Here is an 18,536-nt window from a genome sequence, read left to right as displayed (position 1 = left end):
GTCACTGAAGAATTGCAAATGAGGCAGCCACAGTGGCGCATGCCTAAAATCCCAGATATTTGGAAGGCAAAGGCAGGAGGAGTACAAGTTTGAAGGCAGCCTTGGCAACTTATTTGAAACCCTGTCTCAAAAATACAAGAAGAGCCAGGCGAGGTGGTGCATACCTGTAATCCCAGTGGTTCAGGAGGCTGAGGCAGGAGGATCACAAGTTCAAGCCAGCCTCAGCAACGGCAAGGCGCTAAGTAACTCAATGAGACCCTGTCTCTAAATAAAATACAAAATAGAGTGGGGATGTGGCTCAGCAGTTGAGTGCCTCTGAATTCAATTCTGGTACCTTTCCCCCTCCAAAAAAGAAAAAGCACTGGGGATGTAGCTCCATGTAGAGTGACACAGGGTTAATATCTCGTACCACAAAAACAAATAACAAACAGCAGCAATGAGATACCACTGCACACTTATTAGAATACCTAAAATCTAAAACACTAACAACTCTAAATGTTGGTGAGGATGTGGAGTAACTGGAACTCTCTCATTCAGTGCTGATGGGAATGCAAAATGGTACAGCAACTATAGAAGATATTTTGGCAATTTCTTACAAAACAAAGCCAACTCTTACCTTACACTCCAACAATCGCTTTCCTTGGTATTTACCCAAATGAATTGAAAATTTACAGGCACAAAAATCTGTACATGAGTGTTTATAGCCACTTTATTTGTAATTGCCAAAGCTTGGAAGCAAACATGATAACTTCAATAGATGAAGGAATAAGCAAATAGTGGTACATCCATATAATGGAATATTATTCAATAATAAAAAAATGAGCTAGCAGGCCATACAGAAAAAAGCAAAAACTGAAAAACAAACAAGCAAACAAAAAAATGAAGGAAACTTAACATACAAAGTGCTAAGTGAAAGAAACTGTTCTAAAAAAAAAAACCTATAATCTGTATGATTCCAATTATCTGACACTCTAGACCGAGCAAAACTATGGAGATGGGAAGAAAGATCAGTGGTTTCCAGGGTTTGGAGGAGAAAAGACTGAATAGGTAAAGTCCAGGAGAATTTTAGGGCAGTGAAAGTATTCTGTTTGATACAATTATAGTAAATATATTTGTCAAAATCCATAGAACTGCATATCACAGAGTGAAGTTATTATAACATATGGACCACAGTTAATGTATCGATATTGGTTTATCATTTATAACAAATGTCCCACTAATACAAGATATTAATAATAGGGGAAACTCTTTGAAAGCAGTTATATGAAACTCTCTGTTCATTCCATTCAGTTTTTCTATAGTCCTAAAGCTGTTCTAAAAGCTGACACTAATTTTAATGAAAAAATAACCTTGAACTAAAAGATTATTTAGTATGAACACACCAGAATTCATTGTGTGCATCAGAAAATCAAGATTGTTGTGAAGATTGGCTAACAGTTCCATTTGACCCTAATGAAAGATAACTTGGGATTATTTTTAATGCAAAATCAAACTTATTGTGCCATCATTAAATCAACGGGGGAAGACTGATATGACAGCTAGTTGCAGCTTTTAAGTGCAATGTGAATCGAGAATATGGACCAATCTCCACATGTTTTAATGGAACAACAAAAAATGCCCAGATTAGTTTGCTATGAAAAGCAGATGAAATACAAATTTAGCATCTTCTTTGGCATCCTTTGACTTACATGGTTCATGGCTTACAAACTATTGAGATAACATTATGTACTCTTCTTAGGAAAATGCTATTCATTGTTGAGTGATTTTTTTTCTAGCTAAATAATTACAAATGTGAAGTATATAATACAAGAAGTATTGATTCCAGAACTCTTAGTGAACTGGCAGCTTTATGTAGCTATTTGTCCTTTAAATATATGGATCTATAATCAAGGATGAAAGTTATTTCATATATATATATGAAATATATATATATATATATATATATGAAATATATCTCCAGCAAAATATGTTAAACATTCTTATGGGTTAATTAGAATACCAACATTAAACTTTTTCTTTTTTTCTCTCTCTCTTTTTTTTTTTGCTGGTTGTACTGGGAATTGAGCACGCAAGGGTCCTCTACCACCAAGCTGTATATATCAACAACCCTTTTTTATTTTGAGACAGGGTCTCACTAAGTTGCTGAGGCTGGCTTGGGACTTCAGCCCTTCAAATAGCTGGGATTACAAGTATGTACCATCACACCTGGCAACACTAGACATTTTATTGGTCTCCCATTGCAAAACATCAGTTGAGGTAATGAGATAGAGCGTCCTACCCTGTTGTTTAAAGTAACTGCTTCATTGGTTGAAGGGAAATAAACATCCATTTGAGCAACAAAGAGAATATTCTATTATGAAAATTAAGGAAGTTGATTTTCTTCTTTCCCAGAAAGACAAATTCAAATTTAAGATAAGACTGTAGAAAGTTCTACACCACAGAGGATGGGAGATGTGAAGTAGATATAATCTGATGCCTATAGGGAGGTGGGGGAATGCAGGGCGTAGAAACCAGGCTCTTACTTCCAGTAGGTCTCATTTTGAATAGCATTGCTTCCTCCTGGGTCAAGAACAGAAGAACTGGTTTAATTATTTGGCTCATTAATTAGGTAAATATACTCCAAGATAATATGGTTCTACCCTGTCTACATAGAGAACTCCACTACGTTCACTAACCAGTACCCCAAACTGTATTTGAAACCCTGATATGTCCCCCTGGCTTTAGCCACAAATTTAAAGAACCTGCTGAAATCCATACCACATCTCTGCCTGTCGAAAGCAAGTTCCTCTCTAGACTTCTGTCTATTTCTAAGGTTATACCAGTCTCCCAGGTGGTCACACGCTGGCCATTGTCCTCTGCTTTTCCTACCACCGGTGCTTTCCTTTGGTCAGTTACCAAAGCAGACAGGTTTTCCTTCATATGCTTCCCACTTAACTCTTTTTTGTCATAGTTGTGACTGTCACAACCTTCTAACAGGCCTCTCTGCCCCGCATATTCATTTCCTGGGCACGCATCTTTTTTTGTTTTTGTTTTTTGGCACCCATCTTTAATAGGTTTAATCTTCTGAAACAATTCCTTACAGAATAATGAGAATATAAATTAGTACATGTTTAATGCTTCCATTTACCAAGCACATTGTGTATATTTTCAAGTTTTCCCATTTAAATATCTTCAAATGTCTTATCTAAAGTTACTTAGTTTTATGTGTCAGTTAAAATCATGCAGCCTTTAAGGCTGCAGTCTGAGTGCTAAGCCATATCTTTCTTCTCTATATCTACCTTCCTCTTCTACCTGTCAAGACATGCTCTTTTTATTATGTATAAAATAAAAATATTCGTCATCCTCCAGACAATTAGATTCTACCTACTTCCTTTAATGTTTCTGCCTCCTTTTCTCTATGTGTTCCTGCCCCTCCAGCAAAATTGGTAGTCACCTGTTGTTATTTATCTTTTATGCATTGTCATATCTCCCATTTTACACTGTTAAAACCTGGAAGAGGAGCCATGTGTTTGACTAACACCTTTACACATAAAGCAACAGACTATTATGGCTGTTTTATGTGAAAATATACTAGATATTCTCATGTGATCCTCCCTAAAACCTTCTAATCCAGACATTGCCAGTATCTGCACTTGACAGGTAAAGAAACTGAGACCCCCAAGTGGTCAGTAACTTGTTAAGAAGAAAATGTGCCATTCAATTTTTCCTTTCCATAAACATTGTGTGCCAAGCAGCAGCAACAAAAGAGAAATCAGAGGATGATGAAGGAAGATGAGCAAGACATGGTTCCCTTCTCTCCAGATGTTCATGTAATAGTGGGAAGAAGAAGGTAAAAACAATTAGGGAGCACCATGGCAACTTCTATGCACAAGACTAGTCTGGAGCTCAAGGAAACACCAAATAGGAATGCCTAGCCCAGGGCACCCAGAGGAGCTGCACAGAGGAGGGATGCTTGGCCAGAGCTTAGATGGATGAGTAGGAGCTGATCAGGTAGTTGAAGTTGACCCAGTGGTTGAAGTCCTCCCAAGCATAGGGATCTACATGTGCAGAGGCTCTGAGGAATGCCAGTACCTGGAATATTTGAAGAAGAATGAATAGTTCAGTATAGCTGGAAAAAGGATCAGTGGGGATAAACAAGGTTGAGGTTATTGGAGAAGTGGGAGGAAGTTGAGTCTATAAAGATGGTGAATAGCAAAAAGTTTGAAATTTATAGAACTGAGAGGTGACTGATAGGTTTTATTGGGGAAAAGCCACACCAAGATTGTTTTGTAGGTGGAGGCAACAAGAGAAATGGATTGGACTTGTGGGAGACTGGAAGTAGATCAGTAATAGATAAAGATGAGAGATGATGAGAGCCTTAAGAGTGAGGATGTAGGGGAGAAGAAGGGCGCAAGAGATATGAGCAAGAGTCTGTGTAACTGGATGTAGGGAATGAGAACTACAGTGGGATGATGAGAAGTGTTCACAATGTGGACTCATGGCATTTGGGCCCTTTGGAGACTAACCTTTCTCTTCTGTTTTGTTTCCCCTTCTTGTTTTCTGATATATTTTAAAAAGGCCCTCCCTGTGATTCTGATGCACTCTAACCAGTGCTATAGAAATATATTACAGAGGCTGAACAGAGAAGTGTTGAGTCCTGCCTTGAGTTTCTTATTCATCAGATCTGATATGAGGCCCAAGCATGGATTTCTAATGAGTTCCCAGGTGATACTGATGCTGCTGGCCCAGGGACCAGACTTTAAAAAGCACTGCTCTGTAGTGCTGACATTCGTCATTCCTTCCTAAAAGTCTCCTTCTTTGGCATCCTAGGTCATCATTTTCCTGCAGACCCACCTTTCATGCTGAGAAAATCTGGGGGCAAGAATATAACTGAGGCCCATGTACCCTATGTATGCAGTTTTAAAGTTTATGGTTAAAACTAACCATCTCCTAGAGTTTCACACTGAATTATGTCACTTGAAAAATAGGCCTCGGGTCTCCCAACCTTGCTCAGTTTTGTGCTGCATTTGATGACCTCTTTCACAAGTAAGAAGACACCCAGTCCGCTATCAAGCTTCCCACACCCCACCCCATGCACTATCTTAGACAAAGGAATTGGCCTTTGGAAGGACAACCAGAGGAAGAGGCCCAGGTAAGGCCCTTGACACAGGCTTGGCTCACTTGGTTAGAAAATCCCAGGAGCCTAGGACACAGAACTTTGACTACAGGGAGTTGCCCATGATCCTGGTGGGTATATTCCCTTGGTCCTGGGGCTCATCACCTTGTGGAAAATGGCACAACTGGAAGAGGATGGGAGAGAAGGACATGACCAGGTTGTCCTGTGACCTGGGAATAAGAGTGGTTCCATTTTTTGTTGTTTGTTTTTTATCTTTTATAGTACTATAGGTTGAACCCAGAGGCACTCTACCACTGAGCTGCATCCCCAACCTTTTTTATTTTGAGACATGTTCTCACTAAGTTGCTGAGGCTGGCCTTGAACCTGTGATACTCCTGCCTCACCCTCCCAGATGGCTAGGATTACAGGTGTGCACCATCACGCCCAAATAGAACTATTCACTTTCCTAACCATCTGACTGCTCCTGCTCAGTTTCTGTCTTTGGCTGCTCCTCTTTACCCCTGCTGCTTGCCCCTCAAATTCTTGTGCTCCCCAGGGTTCTGACCTTCTACACCTGAAGTTTTTAATCTGAGAGGTGTCTGTGGATGAACTTCAGGAAAATATGTGAACCCCTGAAAAGGTATGCAAAATCTTCAGAGTCTGAGTTTGTACTTTCCAAAAGGAAAAAAAGAATCACTTGCAGTATTTTCTCAAAGGGGTCTGTGATCACACACACCCCCAAAAAGATTAAGAACCCCTGCAACATAGACTCTTTAAGATTTAATTTTTAGGTATTTTTTGATGATTTTCAAAACTATTGTTTATGGGCCTCTGTTTTTATTCTAAGGAGATATCAACTTCTGAGAACTCCAGACTGGAGTTTAAGCTGGCTATTTTGCCTCTCTTAATCAGTATCTTTGATACATCTCATTCTGAAATTGAAAACTGAATCTCTTGTCTCCCCTAAACATGTTGTGTGTTCTTCCTGTGTCCCCCATTTCATTGCATTGCCTCAAAAAACACCTTGTTGCATAAATCCAAAGTCTATCAGTCATCCTCACCCTCTTTCTCTAATATCCCCACCTTCATTGGGTCTTGAATCTACTCTTTTTCTCAAAATCAATTCCATCTCTTTTCTCAAAATTGCCACTATGCTAAATCCAATAAGAATGACTTGATCCTTCTCTCCAGGAAGATTTGAGAGCTTAATATTGGTGCTGTTTCCTACTCCTTGCATGGAATGGGATGCAAAGAGGACCAGAAAGTCAAGGTTAGGAAAGAAACTTTAGGATACCAATCAGAATTGGTCAAGGAATTTCTCCATGATGGCTAAAACGACATCAATAATGAACTTTTATAATTAGATGCAGTTATACATTTAAACACCTTTTTCAATTTGATTTTTGTAATCTCTTTGAAGCCAGAATTTAAGACAGGCAGTTAGTGTAGATAGATGATCAGATTGGATCGAGGAAATGGAGGCAGGTTTGGATCCCTGAAGTTGGAGACCACCCCTGTGAGATTAGAATGTCAGTGTCTCCAGAGCCCCTTGATTATGATTACCTGCCAGTACTACCCCTCCCAAAAGGTTGCAGACAGGGAGTTGTTAGTTAATGCCCCCTGGGCTGCTACCTGCCTGGATCACTCCATTTGGCCCTTCCCCCTGCCCATCTGCTTCTCACTTTTTGACCACCCCACTGCATCTCCTAGGCTGAATCACATATGCAGGAAGGAGAAAGATAAGAGGGGAGAGAGCAGGAGAACAAAGAAAGTAAAAGTCTATAAAAGGGGCAGTGTGCTCTCACTTCTTGGGATACCAAGGTATCATCTAGGGCCCCTTCTCCCTCCCAGGAGAAGTCTGTTACTACTTTAAAATAAAACCTGTATATACTTGCCTCAGCATGCTTCTCTAATGTTTACACTTCAACATTTGAGGAAGCAGAACTCTTCACCCATAACTGGCAATATCATCTTCATTACTGTGAATTTTTCAGCATTCACAGTCCTCAAAAGGTACTGCTCTCAGGTTGAGTTCATAAATGGTGCATTAATACTCCATTAAGATACACGGGGGGGGGGGGGATCCATGTAGATGATGTCAGGACTGTTTTTCAGTCATCCTAAAGCTGGTTTTAATTGTTCTAAAATGAAGGTAGATGCTGTGGGCAGAATACCATCTTATATAGAATGCATTGGGGAACTACCATGTCTGAATAGTGTCCTCAAGGGGGAAAAAAAAAAAAGGCAAACGATCATTTGGTCCATTAAAAACTTGTCTGCTAGGAAGTCTTTGAACTTATGTAGAAGATAAGTCTGCACTTAGAAACTGTGTTCTTAATATTATGTACAAACCCTATTAGAATGTAAATACACAGAGGTCTGAGTTTACTACAGAATGTTCTGTGAAAAATATGGTCTGACAAGTTATTGTGAACTCTGACACTAGTTACAATTCTCAAAACCTGTGGACCGAGAACTAGGCTGGGAATAGTGGTTTGTGTGTCAAGGAATGTCACCTAGCCTTTCCCTCATTTTACAGATGGTGAAACGAAACCTAAAGATAAAAGTTATTGCAGCGGGGCAAGGGGGCGCCCGCCTGTAATCCCAGCGGCTCGGGAGGCTGAGGCAGGAGGATCGCGAGTTCAAGGCCAGCCTCAGCAAAAGTGAGGCGCTAAGCAACTCAGTGAGACCCTGTCTCTAAAGAAAATACAAAATAGGATTGGGGACAATCCCTGGTACAAAAAACAAAACACACACACACCCCCCAAAAAAAATGTAAGGGAAGACTTAAACATCCTGACGCTAGAGGGCGTCAGACGCTGTATTTTACTTAAAGCAGTACAGGATCCATTGAAGAACTCCACGGAAGTCACGGTGCCCCCGAAGAGAGCGCCCGGTGACCTGAGCCAATCCGATTGCTCTGCGTAGGGGCCGTGTTTCGCTCCCTTCCCTGGTATTCGCCTAGGAGAGCTCCGGCTCTCCAATCAGTACGGTCCCGCAGCCGCATGCGTCTGACGTCAGAGCAGGGGCTGGCCCGGGTTTTAATTTTGGCGGGTTCCGCGATAGACTGGGACTTGTTGCTGGCGCCGGGTGAGAAGCGCGGGTTTTGGGCGTGCGGTGACCCTCACGCGTCTGTGGGAGGATTTGGAGGCGTCTGAGGGTGGAGGCGCAAAGCCGCGGGGCCTCGGGTGGGCGAGATCCGGGATCCGGCAGCCGCGGGGGCGATCTGCTGGGGCGGGCGCGCTAAGGGTGCGGCGCGGTGGGGAAGCGCGGGGGCGCGGGTTCTTCTACTTAAGAGATCAGGTGGGTATTTTAAGAATGACTTTTAAAAATACTTGCCAAGTGAATGCCTTCTGGGTTTTATTCATTCATTGATTCGTTTCTTTGATTTCCTAGTCAGTTTTGAATGTGTACATATGCTGACCTCCAGACAAATGACGTCTCCCTTAGGAGACTTGCGGTCTAAGGAGGATAATAAATAACAAACAAGTACATGATGGTGGGTGACGTGCAGTAAGATAGAGGAAAGGGTCGGATGAGGCTTCGCAGATAGGCTGGTCTGGAAAGACTTTTAAAACTGGAGTTAGGTGAGAATGAGGAGGAGCTCTGGCAGAGCTTTCCAGGCAAAAGTACCTGAGGTCTGAAAGCAGGCCGGTTTGGCTGGAGCATAGTTTGGGAGGTGGGTAGAGTTGGATGGGGTATACACAATGGAAAAGATGAGGAAGTAGAAATAAAAGGTGAAACAGTATCCCTTGCCTCGCAGGCTTTGTAAATGTTATTGTAAGTGCAATGAAAAACCATTAAAGAATTTAAGTTAAGGGAATACTATGATCTTGTATGTGTTCCTAAAAGATTACTAGGGAAAGATTACTGTGACTGTTGTATGGAGAATAGATTGTAGGGAGCAAAGAAACCAACATAGGAAACTAACACAGTAGTCCAGGCCAAAGATTGATGGTGGCGTATATTAGGGTTTTGGCAGTGAGGTTGGAGAGAAGTGGAAGATTTCAGCAATATTTTGGAGATAAAACCCATAGTACTTGTTGAACGGCCCTCCATATGACAGTGAGTGAGTTTGGTTTGAGAGAAGACAGGGGCTGGTTATAGAAATGAACCAAGATAGTTTGTGCCTAATTCTCCAGTGGATTCCCTGGTGAATAACACCCTATAAGATGCATGATGGGGGTCCATGAAAATGTTTGTTGAATAAATAAAAAGAAAGCACCATAATCAATACCTTGACATTGCCCTTGTGAAAATCACACATATTATAGAGCACATGTAAGTTAAATCTAAATAACCTTGCAATTTAATAAGTCACTTTGAATGAAAAGAAGAGGACACACAGAATGATTTATTTTTGTCTTAAAAAACTCTTCTGTGTTTCCCTAACTTGTATTGAATTAAAATTCTGACAAAGGTCGGAACAAAGTAGTTATACACTAAGCTACTATGGATAAAGTCAACAGCATAGGCATTATCATAAATAAAATAGGATACCAGACCTAATATTTAGACGAGCTTCAATAATTCTTATTCATAATTTGTCTCATTTCTAGCACCTGGTATTATGCAAACTACTCTGCATTTCACCAGTGTATGATTTCTGTAATCATAGTGTGAAGACAAGTAAAAGAAGATTGTCTACTTTGATTGTAAGGAGGAGATAGTGTTGGCTGTGAGTAGAGAAAAGATGAGAAATTTTCAGGTTCTAGATGGATTCTAAGGTTATAGCCTATGGATTTTTTGGATCCTGGATTTGTTGGATATGCATTGTTAGACCAAAAAGAATCAAGAGTGACTTCTTGTGTTGATTTCACACAGCCAAGATTCTACAGTACTCATCCTCCTGACCATCTAATCCTCCTTCAGTTCCTGGTCACAATCGTTCTCTTGATAGCATGGATGGTAAGGCCTTGTTATTTTCTTAATTTCTCTTTGTTTGAAAAAAACACCTTTTCGTGCATGGACTTGTTATTCATTCTACTTGCAAAATAGTGAAAATGCTTTCCCACCCTGAGATACTATTTCAGTGGTTCAAAAGAGATTTCGTTTCAGTCACTGAATGTTAATTTGTTTTCATCAGGTGAGATTTTTTTTCCCTTCTGGCAACTGTGATAGTCTTTCATAACACCACTAGCTGGTATGTACTTAAAATGTGCCAATCATTTGCTAAGATCCTTACAAGTATTAACTGGCTTAATCTTCACAGCCCCTGTATTTTCTAAACAAGAAGTCGGGGATGTTTAGTAATTTGTCACAGGTCAAACTGTCGGATCAGGGATTTGAACCAGGCAGTCTGACTTCAGAGCTCACATTAGATGTAGAAATATGTTGAAGTAGTTTTAGTCTTAGTCTAGCTCTGACTTAAATTCTTACGGTCTTTTCTTTCTTCTTTTTTTTTGTGGGGATGATGGGGGTACCAGGGATTGAACCCAGAGGTGCTTAACCACTGAGCCACATCCCCAGCTGCCACTCCCACCCCCAGGACAGCATCTCCCAAAGTTAAAACTTCTTAACAGTCTTTTTTGTTGTTGTTGTTTCTGCACTGGGGATTGAACCCAGGTTCTCATATACTAGGCAAGCACTCTACCACTGAGCTACATCCCCAACTCTTAATAGTCTTACCTAATTTTCATGGATGTGTGCATAATTCTTATCAGTAAAGAGATGTTTCTCTCATTTGCAAAGCTCAGCCTGGAGCAGCAGAAAATGTGCTGATTGTAAAGGGACCTTGACAAATAAAATGCATTATTTTTCTGGTTGCATATTTGAGGTCATTGTCTGAAACTGGATTTTTTTTAAAAATTCAAGTTTAGTATACTTTGCTCTTTAAGGGAAAAAAAATTAAAACCAAATGTTGAAGTTCATTACCCTGTGATATACATGAAACTTATTGCATTGTATAATGATAGTTTCTTGTTTCCTAAAATCACCAAATTGCCTGTAGGATAGTTTATGTAATACGAACCATAACTTTTTGCTATGAGATGGACACAAAAATAAGAGGTGCTTGGATATGTACTAAGAAATCATAGTATCTAGTAGGAAAAACTAATTTGGTTGACATGGCTTCACAATTTGGCCAACACAGAGGAAATAAAAAGTTTACTGGTACTAGGGATACCCTGTTGAACACTGTTTCTACTTACATTTTCTTTGAGGGAGTAAGATAATAACAAATTAAAAGTTAAAAACAACAACAGCAAACTATCTTACCAAGTAGTTGGTAATATGAGAGTCGTGAGAATGATTTTGTCTGCTGATACAAATGCTTGGAAGAAAAAGAAAAGTTGTCGATGTAGGAAACAGTTGGTAGTTGTAGAGTGAAGTTCTTGAGAAGCTGAGGGAAGGAGATTCAGTATATATTGGAAAAATTAGTTATAAATAGGACTGGACACTTTATGTATTGTCATAGGAGGGTAAGCCGAGAACATAGTTCAGATTTGGTAGTGAGAAATGAGGAAGCCTGTTACTTGTTTTTAATCTGTAAAATATAAGTCAAGGTCATCAGCCAAGAGTAAACAGAGATGGGGCATAGGAGGTTTGAGGAAAGGCTATGTGAAGAAGAGAATGGGAAAGGAAATATATCAGGGAAGCATTTTTTAAGCACTGTTGAATGTCTTTGTTATTGGCATAAATTTAAAGGTAGGCCAGTTGGCGTGGTAGCATGTCTTTTTTTTTTTTTTTTTTTTTTTTTTTGGTACTGGGGTTTGAACTCAGGGATACTCAACCACTAAGCCACATTCCCAGCCCCTTTTTATATTTTATTAGAGATAGGGTCTCACTGAGTTGCTTCGTGCCTGGCTTTTGTTGAGGTTGGCTTTAAATTTGTGTTCCTCCAGCTGGGATTACAGGTGTGTACCACTGTGCCTGGAGATAGCATGTCTTTTTCCAGTAACATTGACCAGGTGGGGTGCTGGCATGGAGGTGGTAGTTGGTTGGACTTACTCATGGTTAGGATTTTGTCAGGGAACTTGAGAACATGTGAGAGAAGCATGGGAGTTAAGAATCTTCAGAAACTAAGAATGTAGCCCACTGGGAGCACTTGCCTAGGATGCACCAGGCCCTGGGTTCATCTTCTGTACTGCAAAAAAGAAATGAAAAGAAAGAAAAGAGTCTTTGAAACCATGACCCTAATGATGGAACATGGATCCAAAGTGAGGATAGGAGGGGCAGGGGATGATGGATAGGAAAAGCATTGAAGGAAGGTCTTAATCTTGAAAAAATGTTGGATGGGAATACTGGAGTGAGGAGATTTACTGTGATGACAAGGAATGACTTTGGGAGTATGGTGTCTTAGATGGGGTAGAGAACAAGATCATTGAAGGTGAGAAGGTAAGAGACCAAGATATCAGTTGAATCATCCTTATGGATGTTGACATGCCTGAGAGTGGTGATAGCAGGAGAGATGGAGTCGAAGACTGGGGGTCATGCATGAAAGAGGTCAGTAGTTGGCAGCACCCATCAGGGGTTCTTAATGGCAAAATCCAATGTGAACTTCAGAGAAGCTGCAGTCTTAAAGAAGAGTATATGGTCCCAAAGAGACAGTGATAGTCAGAACCCTGATGTGGATCAACAAATATCTATTGCATGCCTAGTATATGTGAAATAGTACACTGGACATCACAGCGTGAGGTATAAATGTTAAATAACTTCCACTCAAAAGGGTTGCAGGGACAGCCAGATTTCTGTTGTAAGAATCATTGAAGATATAGGGAAGCTTGCCAGTAGTCATTTCTGAATTCTAAAAAGCAAATCCCAAGGACTTGGGAGCAAGGAAGCAGGAAGATTGGATCAGCATAACAGGGAAGAGAGGATTTCTGATGGCATCTAAGGTGAACAGGGATATGCAACATCATGGGGTTAGCCCTGGTAATCTCATGACAGAAAGTGGGTTCAAGGTGAAGAGTATGGTAGCATTTTTCCCTTATGACTTCCAGTAGTGTGGGCCAAACCCTCTTCTGGGATGTACTATCTTTGGCAGCTAGAAATGAGAGGTAGGAAAGGCTTCTCTGCTTGGATGTAGGGATGTTGCAATTTCTCTGAAGCACAGGGAACTAGGATTGCCTCTCTTCTCGTGCTGCATGCTGCAGTCTTGGAGTCTTTGTTGACTAAGCAATTCAAACTAATTTTTATATAACATCTAACTCTTAACCATTAGGCTTGTCAGAACATTCTAGGGCATAAGTCTAGCTCTTTACTCTTTCTATCTGCTACAGGAGTGTAGAGTGGTAGAAGGAGTTGGTTTGTAGATCTAGAGACCTCCTTACTAACCCAGGCTTCCACACTGACTTGTCTCCTATGAACCGGAACAAACTCCTACCAACTCAAACTCCAGCCCTTATCTTTCAAATGAGGACAGTGGGTCAGATATTCTTAACATTTCTAAATACCTCTGATTTTCTGAAGGAATAGTGCCCAAATATAGGGAAGAGGGAATGAGCAAAAAAAATAAATTAAGAAAGAAGAAATACAACTGACTAATAATCATAAAGGATATTCTTAACCTCGCCAGTAATCCAGGAACTGCCAACCAAAAGAGTGAGATCATTTTTAAATCATCTTTGAAAAATAAAATTTCAAGATACTGGTATCCTTCCACTTTGAGAACAGTTTAGCAGCATTTAGCAAAATAGGAAATGTACATTCCCAACAATCCAGCAATTCACTTCTAAGACATTCCCAAGGAACACTCATGTGCAAGAAGATGTATATATGATTGCAGCATATTTAGTAGTGAAAAAATTGGGCATAACCTAATGTCGTTTATTGCCAAATGGATTAATAAAATGTGATGTAGTCTTACTATAGAATATGGTACAAAAAGTAAAAGAAATAAACTAGAACTATTTTGATTTGGTTTAATTTTATAAGTAATATAGAATGACCAATGGATACAGAGTAATAAAAATACAGTGTGAAATGTTTATGTAACCTTTTTTGTGTGTGTGTGTGTGTTGCTGGGGATTGAACCCAGGGCCTTGTGCTTGCGAGGCAGGCACTCTACCAACTCAGCTATATCCCCAGCCCTATGTAACTATTTTTAAGACAACAGTATTATGTACTGACTATTACTACCTCTGTATTTATGTAAAAGTATGGAAATGGGCCAGAATGATACCCCAAATTTATGAAAGTGATTGCTGTGGGGAGTGTGGTAAGAAATTGGGATGAAATCTGGCATGATAGATCTCTGCTAAATGTTACTTGAAGACCAGAAAAATGTTAGTGATGACTAATTCTGAGTGATGGGACTTGAATACTTTTAGTATACTTTTCTATATTAAAAAACAAAAACAAAAACTCAAATAGTTAAAAAGTGAGGGAACATACACAGCTAAGGCCTAAATCTATTTTTAATGTTTTTCAGTTTATTCTCTTGTTGGTTGAATCTCATTGACGTTGTCATGCAGAAAGTTGTCTCATTAATTAAAGTAGCACAGGTTAAAAAGATCTAGCCCAGTGCCTGGGCCACTCTAGTCATTAAGCAGATCCTGGTCCTTTCTCTCTTAGCCTTATGCCTTCTAAGAAGTACCTGAGGCCAGGAAAGATAGATACAAGGAGAATAACAATATATCAGGCAAAACGGTGAATCTGTAGATTGATTTTAATAGTTTTGTTCATGTTGAATGTTTAACTATGCTTGTCATTAGCAGATTTCAGGTAGGCTTAATTTTCCTCCTTTATTTCCTCTAGTGGAGGAAGATGATTTGTCTTTGCTGATGGCTCTGCTGGAGGAGAATGAGTCAGCCTTGGCTTGTGATTCTGAAGAAACCAACTACTCGCCCCAGGAAGATGGTAAACCTGACACCTTTGATGAACTCTTTGATGCTGATGGCGATGATGAATCGTATACAGAAGAGGCTGATGATGAAGTGGGAAAGACAGAAGACCAGAAAGAAAATTTGGCCACTCTCTTTGGGGACATGGGGGACTTAACAGATGAGGAAGAAGTTCCTACATTGCAATCAACTGAAAACAAGGTCCTCCTGGCTCCTGCACCTAGTCAAGAGAAAACCAATCAGGAGTTACAAGGTGCTCGAACCATTTGTCAATAGACTTCAAGACCATAAAACTGATAGTTTTTATCAAAATAGTTGCTGATTCAAGGGTAGAGATAAATGACTTTGTAAAAAATAAAAATTTTTTGAGTTGGTAGATGAGACGATCAAGTTCGACCTTTGAGCATCCACAAGCCTCCTTGGATCATTGTCATACAGCCATAATTGATCTCCCAGAATGCCTCTTTTCATGCTTATTACAGAATAATGGTTTATGTGCATTGAAGCCAGGGATGAGGCTACAAAGCTACCACACATTCTATGTAAGCAGGAGGCTGTTCCCAAACAGAAACTTTGAGGCATATTTTTAAGTCATAGTACAGTTCTGTGACTGTCTCTTCTAATACAGGTGCTAGCACTTATTATGTTAATTGTGATGTTTCAACTTAAAAGATAAATATAATTATTTCTTTGCTCCTAAAAATTAACTATACATGTGCATCAATGATAGCTGTAGTGCGGATTCTTAACTAACTTAGGTATGAGAGTCTTGCTTGCTAGAAACGAAAAGTTTATTTCTACAAGGGATCTCTTTGAAGTAAAAATGAAGCATGAACTTTGTGTGATTCTATTGTGAGTCTCAAGGTTTTGGGATGGGAGCCAGCATTTTTGTCATGTGTCCATTGTCTCCTACCTTGTTCTTAAATCTATGCTTTTCTTTCCTAGATGAATTAAAGAAGTTGCAAGAACAGATGAAGTCCTTACAGGAACAGCTAAAAGCAGCATCACTTAAACAGCCTGCAAATCCAGTCCTTCTGCCTAAATCCCCTGGTAATAAGACTAATTCTGATAATAGTGTGCATTCCTGTCTTTAAGAAATTGTAACATTATCCTTTGAATTCAACTCCTAGTAAAACAACCTTTGAACCTCTTCCTAAATTGGTTTTTCTAATTTATTTTTAATCAAGAAAGTAAGCCTCCACGACCCCCTCTTAAGGAGAAGAAAGTTCAGAGAATTCAGGAATCAACATGCTTTTCTGCAGAACTTGATGTTCCTGCCCTACCAAGAACCAAGCGGGTAGCTCGGACACCAAAGACTTCTCCTACAGGTGTGGTGCTGAAGGCCTCACTGGTTGCCACTGCTCTGGCTCTGCTTAAAATGTATTTTGGCATTGTGTGTGTGTGTGTTTGTGTGTGTGTGTGTGTGCGCGCGCACGTGCGCGCACCCCTATGTGCCTGTCTATCTATCTGTCTTTTGGTCTGTCTTATTTCCCCATTGAGAAAAGTAAGTTTCTCGGGAATGGAAACTACATGATATGTTTTGTGATCTTCCTGTACATCTCAAAGTACTTAGAAAACTCTTAGGTATGCAGTAAATGTTTACTAAATATTAATAGGTTGAATTATTTTAACCCTGTAGTCTTAAAGTTGCAGTTTGAACTGAAGTAGGTATAACCTGTGGGTTGAGTTTTCATGCTGGGAATCTGGAGATTTAATCTTCAGGCTTTTGGGATTGAGGCACATATGCCCTTACAGTGGTAAAGTTTTATTTGAAACCAGGTTATATTAAGCCAGTGTTCATTCTTTAGGGAGGAAAACGTCTTTGCCAGTAGTATAGAATGGTAATCAAATACACAAACACACACACACAAAACAAAAATGAAAAGAATTTATAAACCCTATAGTGGTTTTGTTTTATTGCTTCAGTTGCCCAGAGTGATTATTCTTCAAAAGACTTGAGACAAAATGGTCTGGAGATAATGTAGCATAAATGAAGCAGCATTTATTGGCCACGTTTGTTCAAAAAAGCCCTTTTGAATAGCTTTGACCTGTGACATGGTACTGGAGAATAGCTGCAACCTTTGAGTGTTCATAAATATTTGATAGCAAGTTCTATATTCAAGTTATTCATTCATGAAAATTGTCCATTCCTTTGAGACATTTGGCATTACTAAGGTGTTTCATTAGACAGTTTTCAAAGGTTTGTTTTGAGGAGGTAGGACATGGACATGGATTCTGAGTTCTAAAGTTGTAGGGTTGTCCTGACTCTTAGCTTGGGAGCAATAATCCAAAGTCCCTTTGACACAATCTTATATAACAAGGGAAATTTCATTATGGAAAATACCCAAGCTTTCTGATCTTTGGGAGCATTATAAAAATTTCCATAATATAAAAAGTAACCACATCAGGGATATTTAATGCTAATAATAATCAGAATATCCTGGTCCCCCTTTTTCTCCCCTATCCTACAAATTCAGTGAAATGGAATGAAATGAAATGAAACAAGAAAGAAAGCCAAAAAGGGAATTTGATCTGTGTGCAGTTCTTCTCTAATTATTCATTCCTAAAGGAAGGCTTTCACTCCTGTATGGAGTCTCCTGAAATCTTGTATATGGTGAACACTCAGTAAGTATCATTGGGTAGAGTCATGGTGTTTTAGAACTGCACATTCTAATACAGTAGACACTATCCACATGGATCTATTTAAATTTAAATTAGAAACTTATTTCCCTAGAAGCACCAGTCACATTTTAAGTAATCTGTGGCTACAGGTAACTGGTGGCTACCATCGTATTGGACAACACTAATATAAAACATTTCCTTCTTCACTTTGAGTTCTGTTGGACTGTTCTGCAGAGATTTTGAGGGTAGGTTAGAAATGGTCTTGTGGGCTTCATTTTGTTCTGTTGAGATTTGACTTTTGCATTAGTTGATTTAAAAAGAAACTATAAAAACAAATTTTGCATTCATCCACATGGTGCTCTTTTTGCTGAATTCTTAAGGTAACTTTCTAAAGGCCAAGAGCTCATTTTCAAGGATGACATGTGCACCCTCCCAACCACTCCAAAATGTTCCTGGGAACAAAACCAGTGGGATGACTAGAGTCCAGAGCTTGGGGACACCAGAGAATTCTGGGGCACCAACTCAGCAAGTCTCTGTGGAAACCTTCTCTGGCTTGCGACTCAGGTCAGTATGTGTAACAATCCTCTTAATTCTCTTTATTTGCACCACTAGGTGACTCTTCTTCCTCTCAGAAGACAGACTTTTGGAAGTAGCATGTCTGTGCAGCAGATGGACAGAATACCAATGGCTCTTGAACTGTACAAAACTTGACAATAAGATTGACAGTAGCACTGAGTTTGACTCAGGACAGTGACATCTGAAATGTTTAAGGAAGATTTATTCTTGTCTTCATGACGAATAAAGAATATTTATCTGTTAAGAAGAAAATGGAAAAATAGTAGCACATTTAATCAGAAATTGACAGGTGGAAACAGGGATATTTGCTGTTTTAAGGTTTTTTCCCCATCTTTATTTAGGTATAATTTAGTCTACTTTTTAATTTTTGTGGCATGGGGGATTATAGATTTTTAAAAAAATATTTAAGGATATATAGGCAAATGAGAATAGTAGTGTTCTACATGAATATACAGTCT

At 39.5% G+C, this 18,536-nt stretch overlaps 1 protein-coding gene across 2 annotated transcripts in view; it reads left to right on the top strand.

Annotated features, from left to right (window-relative positions):
* The first annotated feature begins 8,113 nt into the window (after positions 1 to 8,113).
* Positions 8,114 to 18,536, top strand: part of Mcm10 (minichromosome maintenance 10 replication initiation factor) — a 28,073-nt gene continuing 17,650 nt past the window's right edge. The window contains exons 1-6 of one of the 2 annotated variants that reach the window (XM_047521040.1): positions 8,114 to 8,185; positions 9,920 to 10,003; positions 14,795 to 15,133; positions 15,826 to 15,930; positions 16,068 to 16,208; positions 17,883 to 18,066. In XM_047521040.1, coding sequence (XP_047376996.1) covers positions 9,997 to 10,003; positions 14,795 to 15,133; positions 15,826 to 15,930; positions 16,068 to 16,208; positions 17,883 to 18,066 — 776 coding nt within the window. In that variant the 5' untranslated portion in view covers positions 8,114 to 8,185; positions 9,920 to 9,996. Of the gene's footprint in view, positions 8,186 to 8,353; positions 8,399 to 9,919; positions 10,004 to 14,794; positions 15,134 to 15,825; positions 15,931 to 16,067; positions 16,209 to 17,882; positions 18,067 to 18,536 lie in introns of those variants that run through there. The other variant, XM_047521041.1, reaches the window with a different exon arrangement.

This window comes from Sciurus carolinensis, chromosome 12 (genome assembly GCF_902686445.1).
Source record: "Sciurus carolinensis chromosome 12, mSciCar1.2, whole genome shotgun sequence".
Taxonomy (NCBI): domain Eukaryota; kingdom Metazoa; phylum Chordata; class Mammalia; order Rodentia; family Sciuridae; genus Sciurus; species Sciurus carolinensis.
This window is presented reverse-complemented; position numbering and strand designations above follow the sequence as displayed.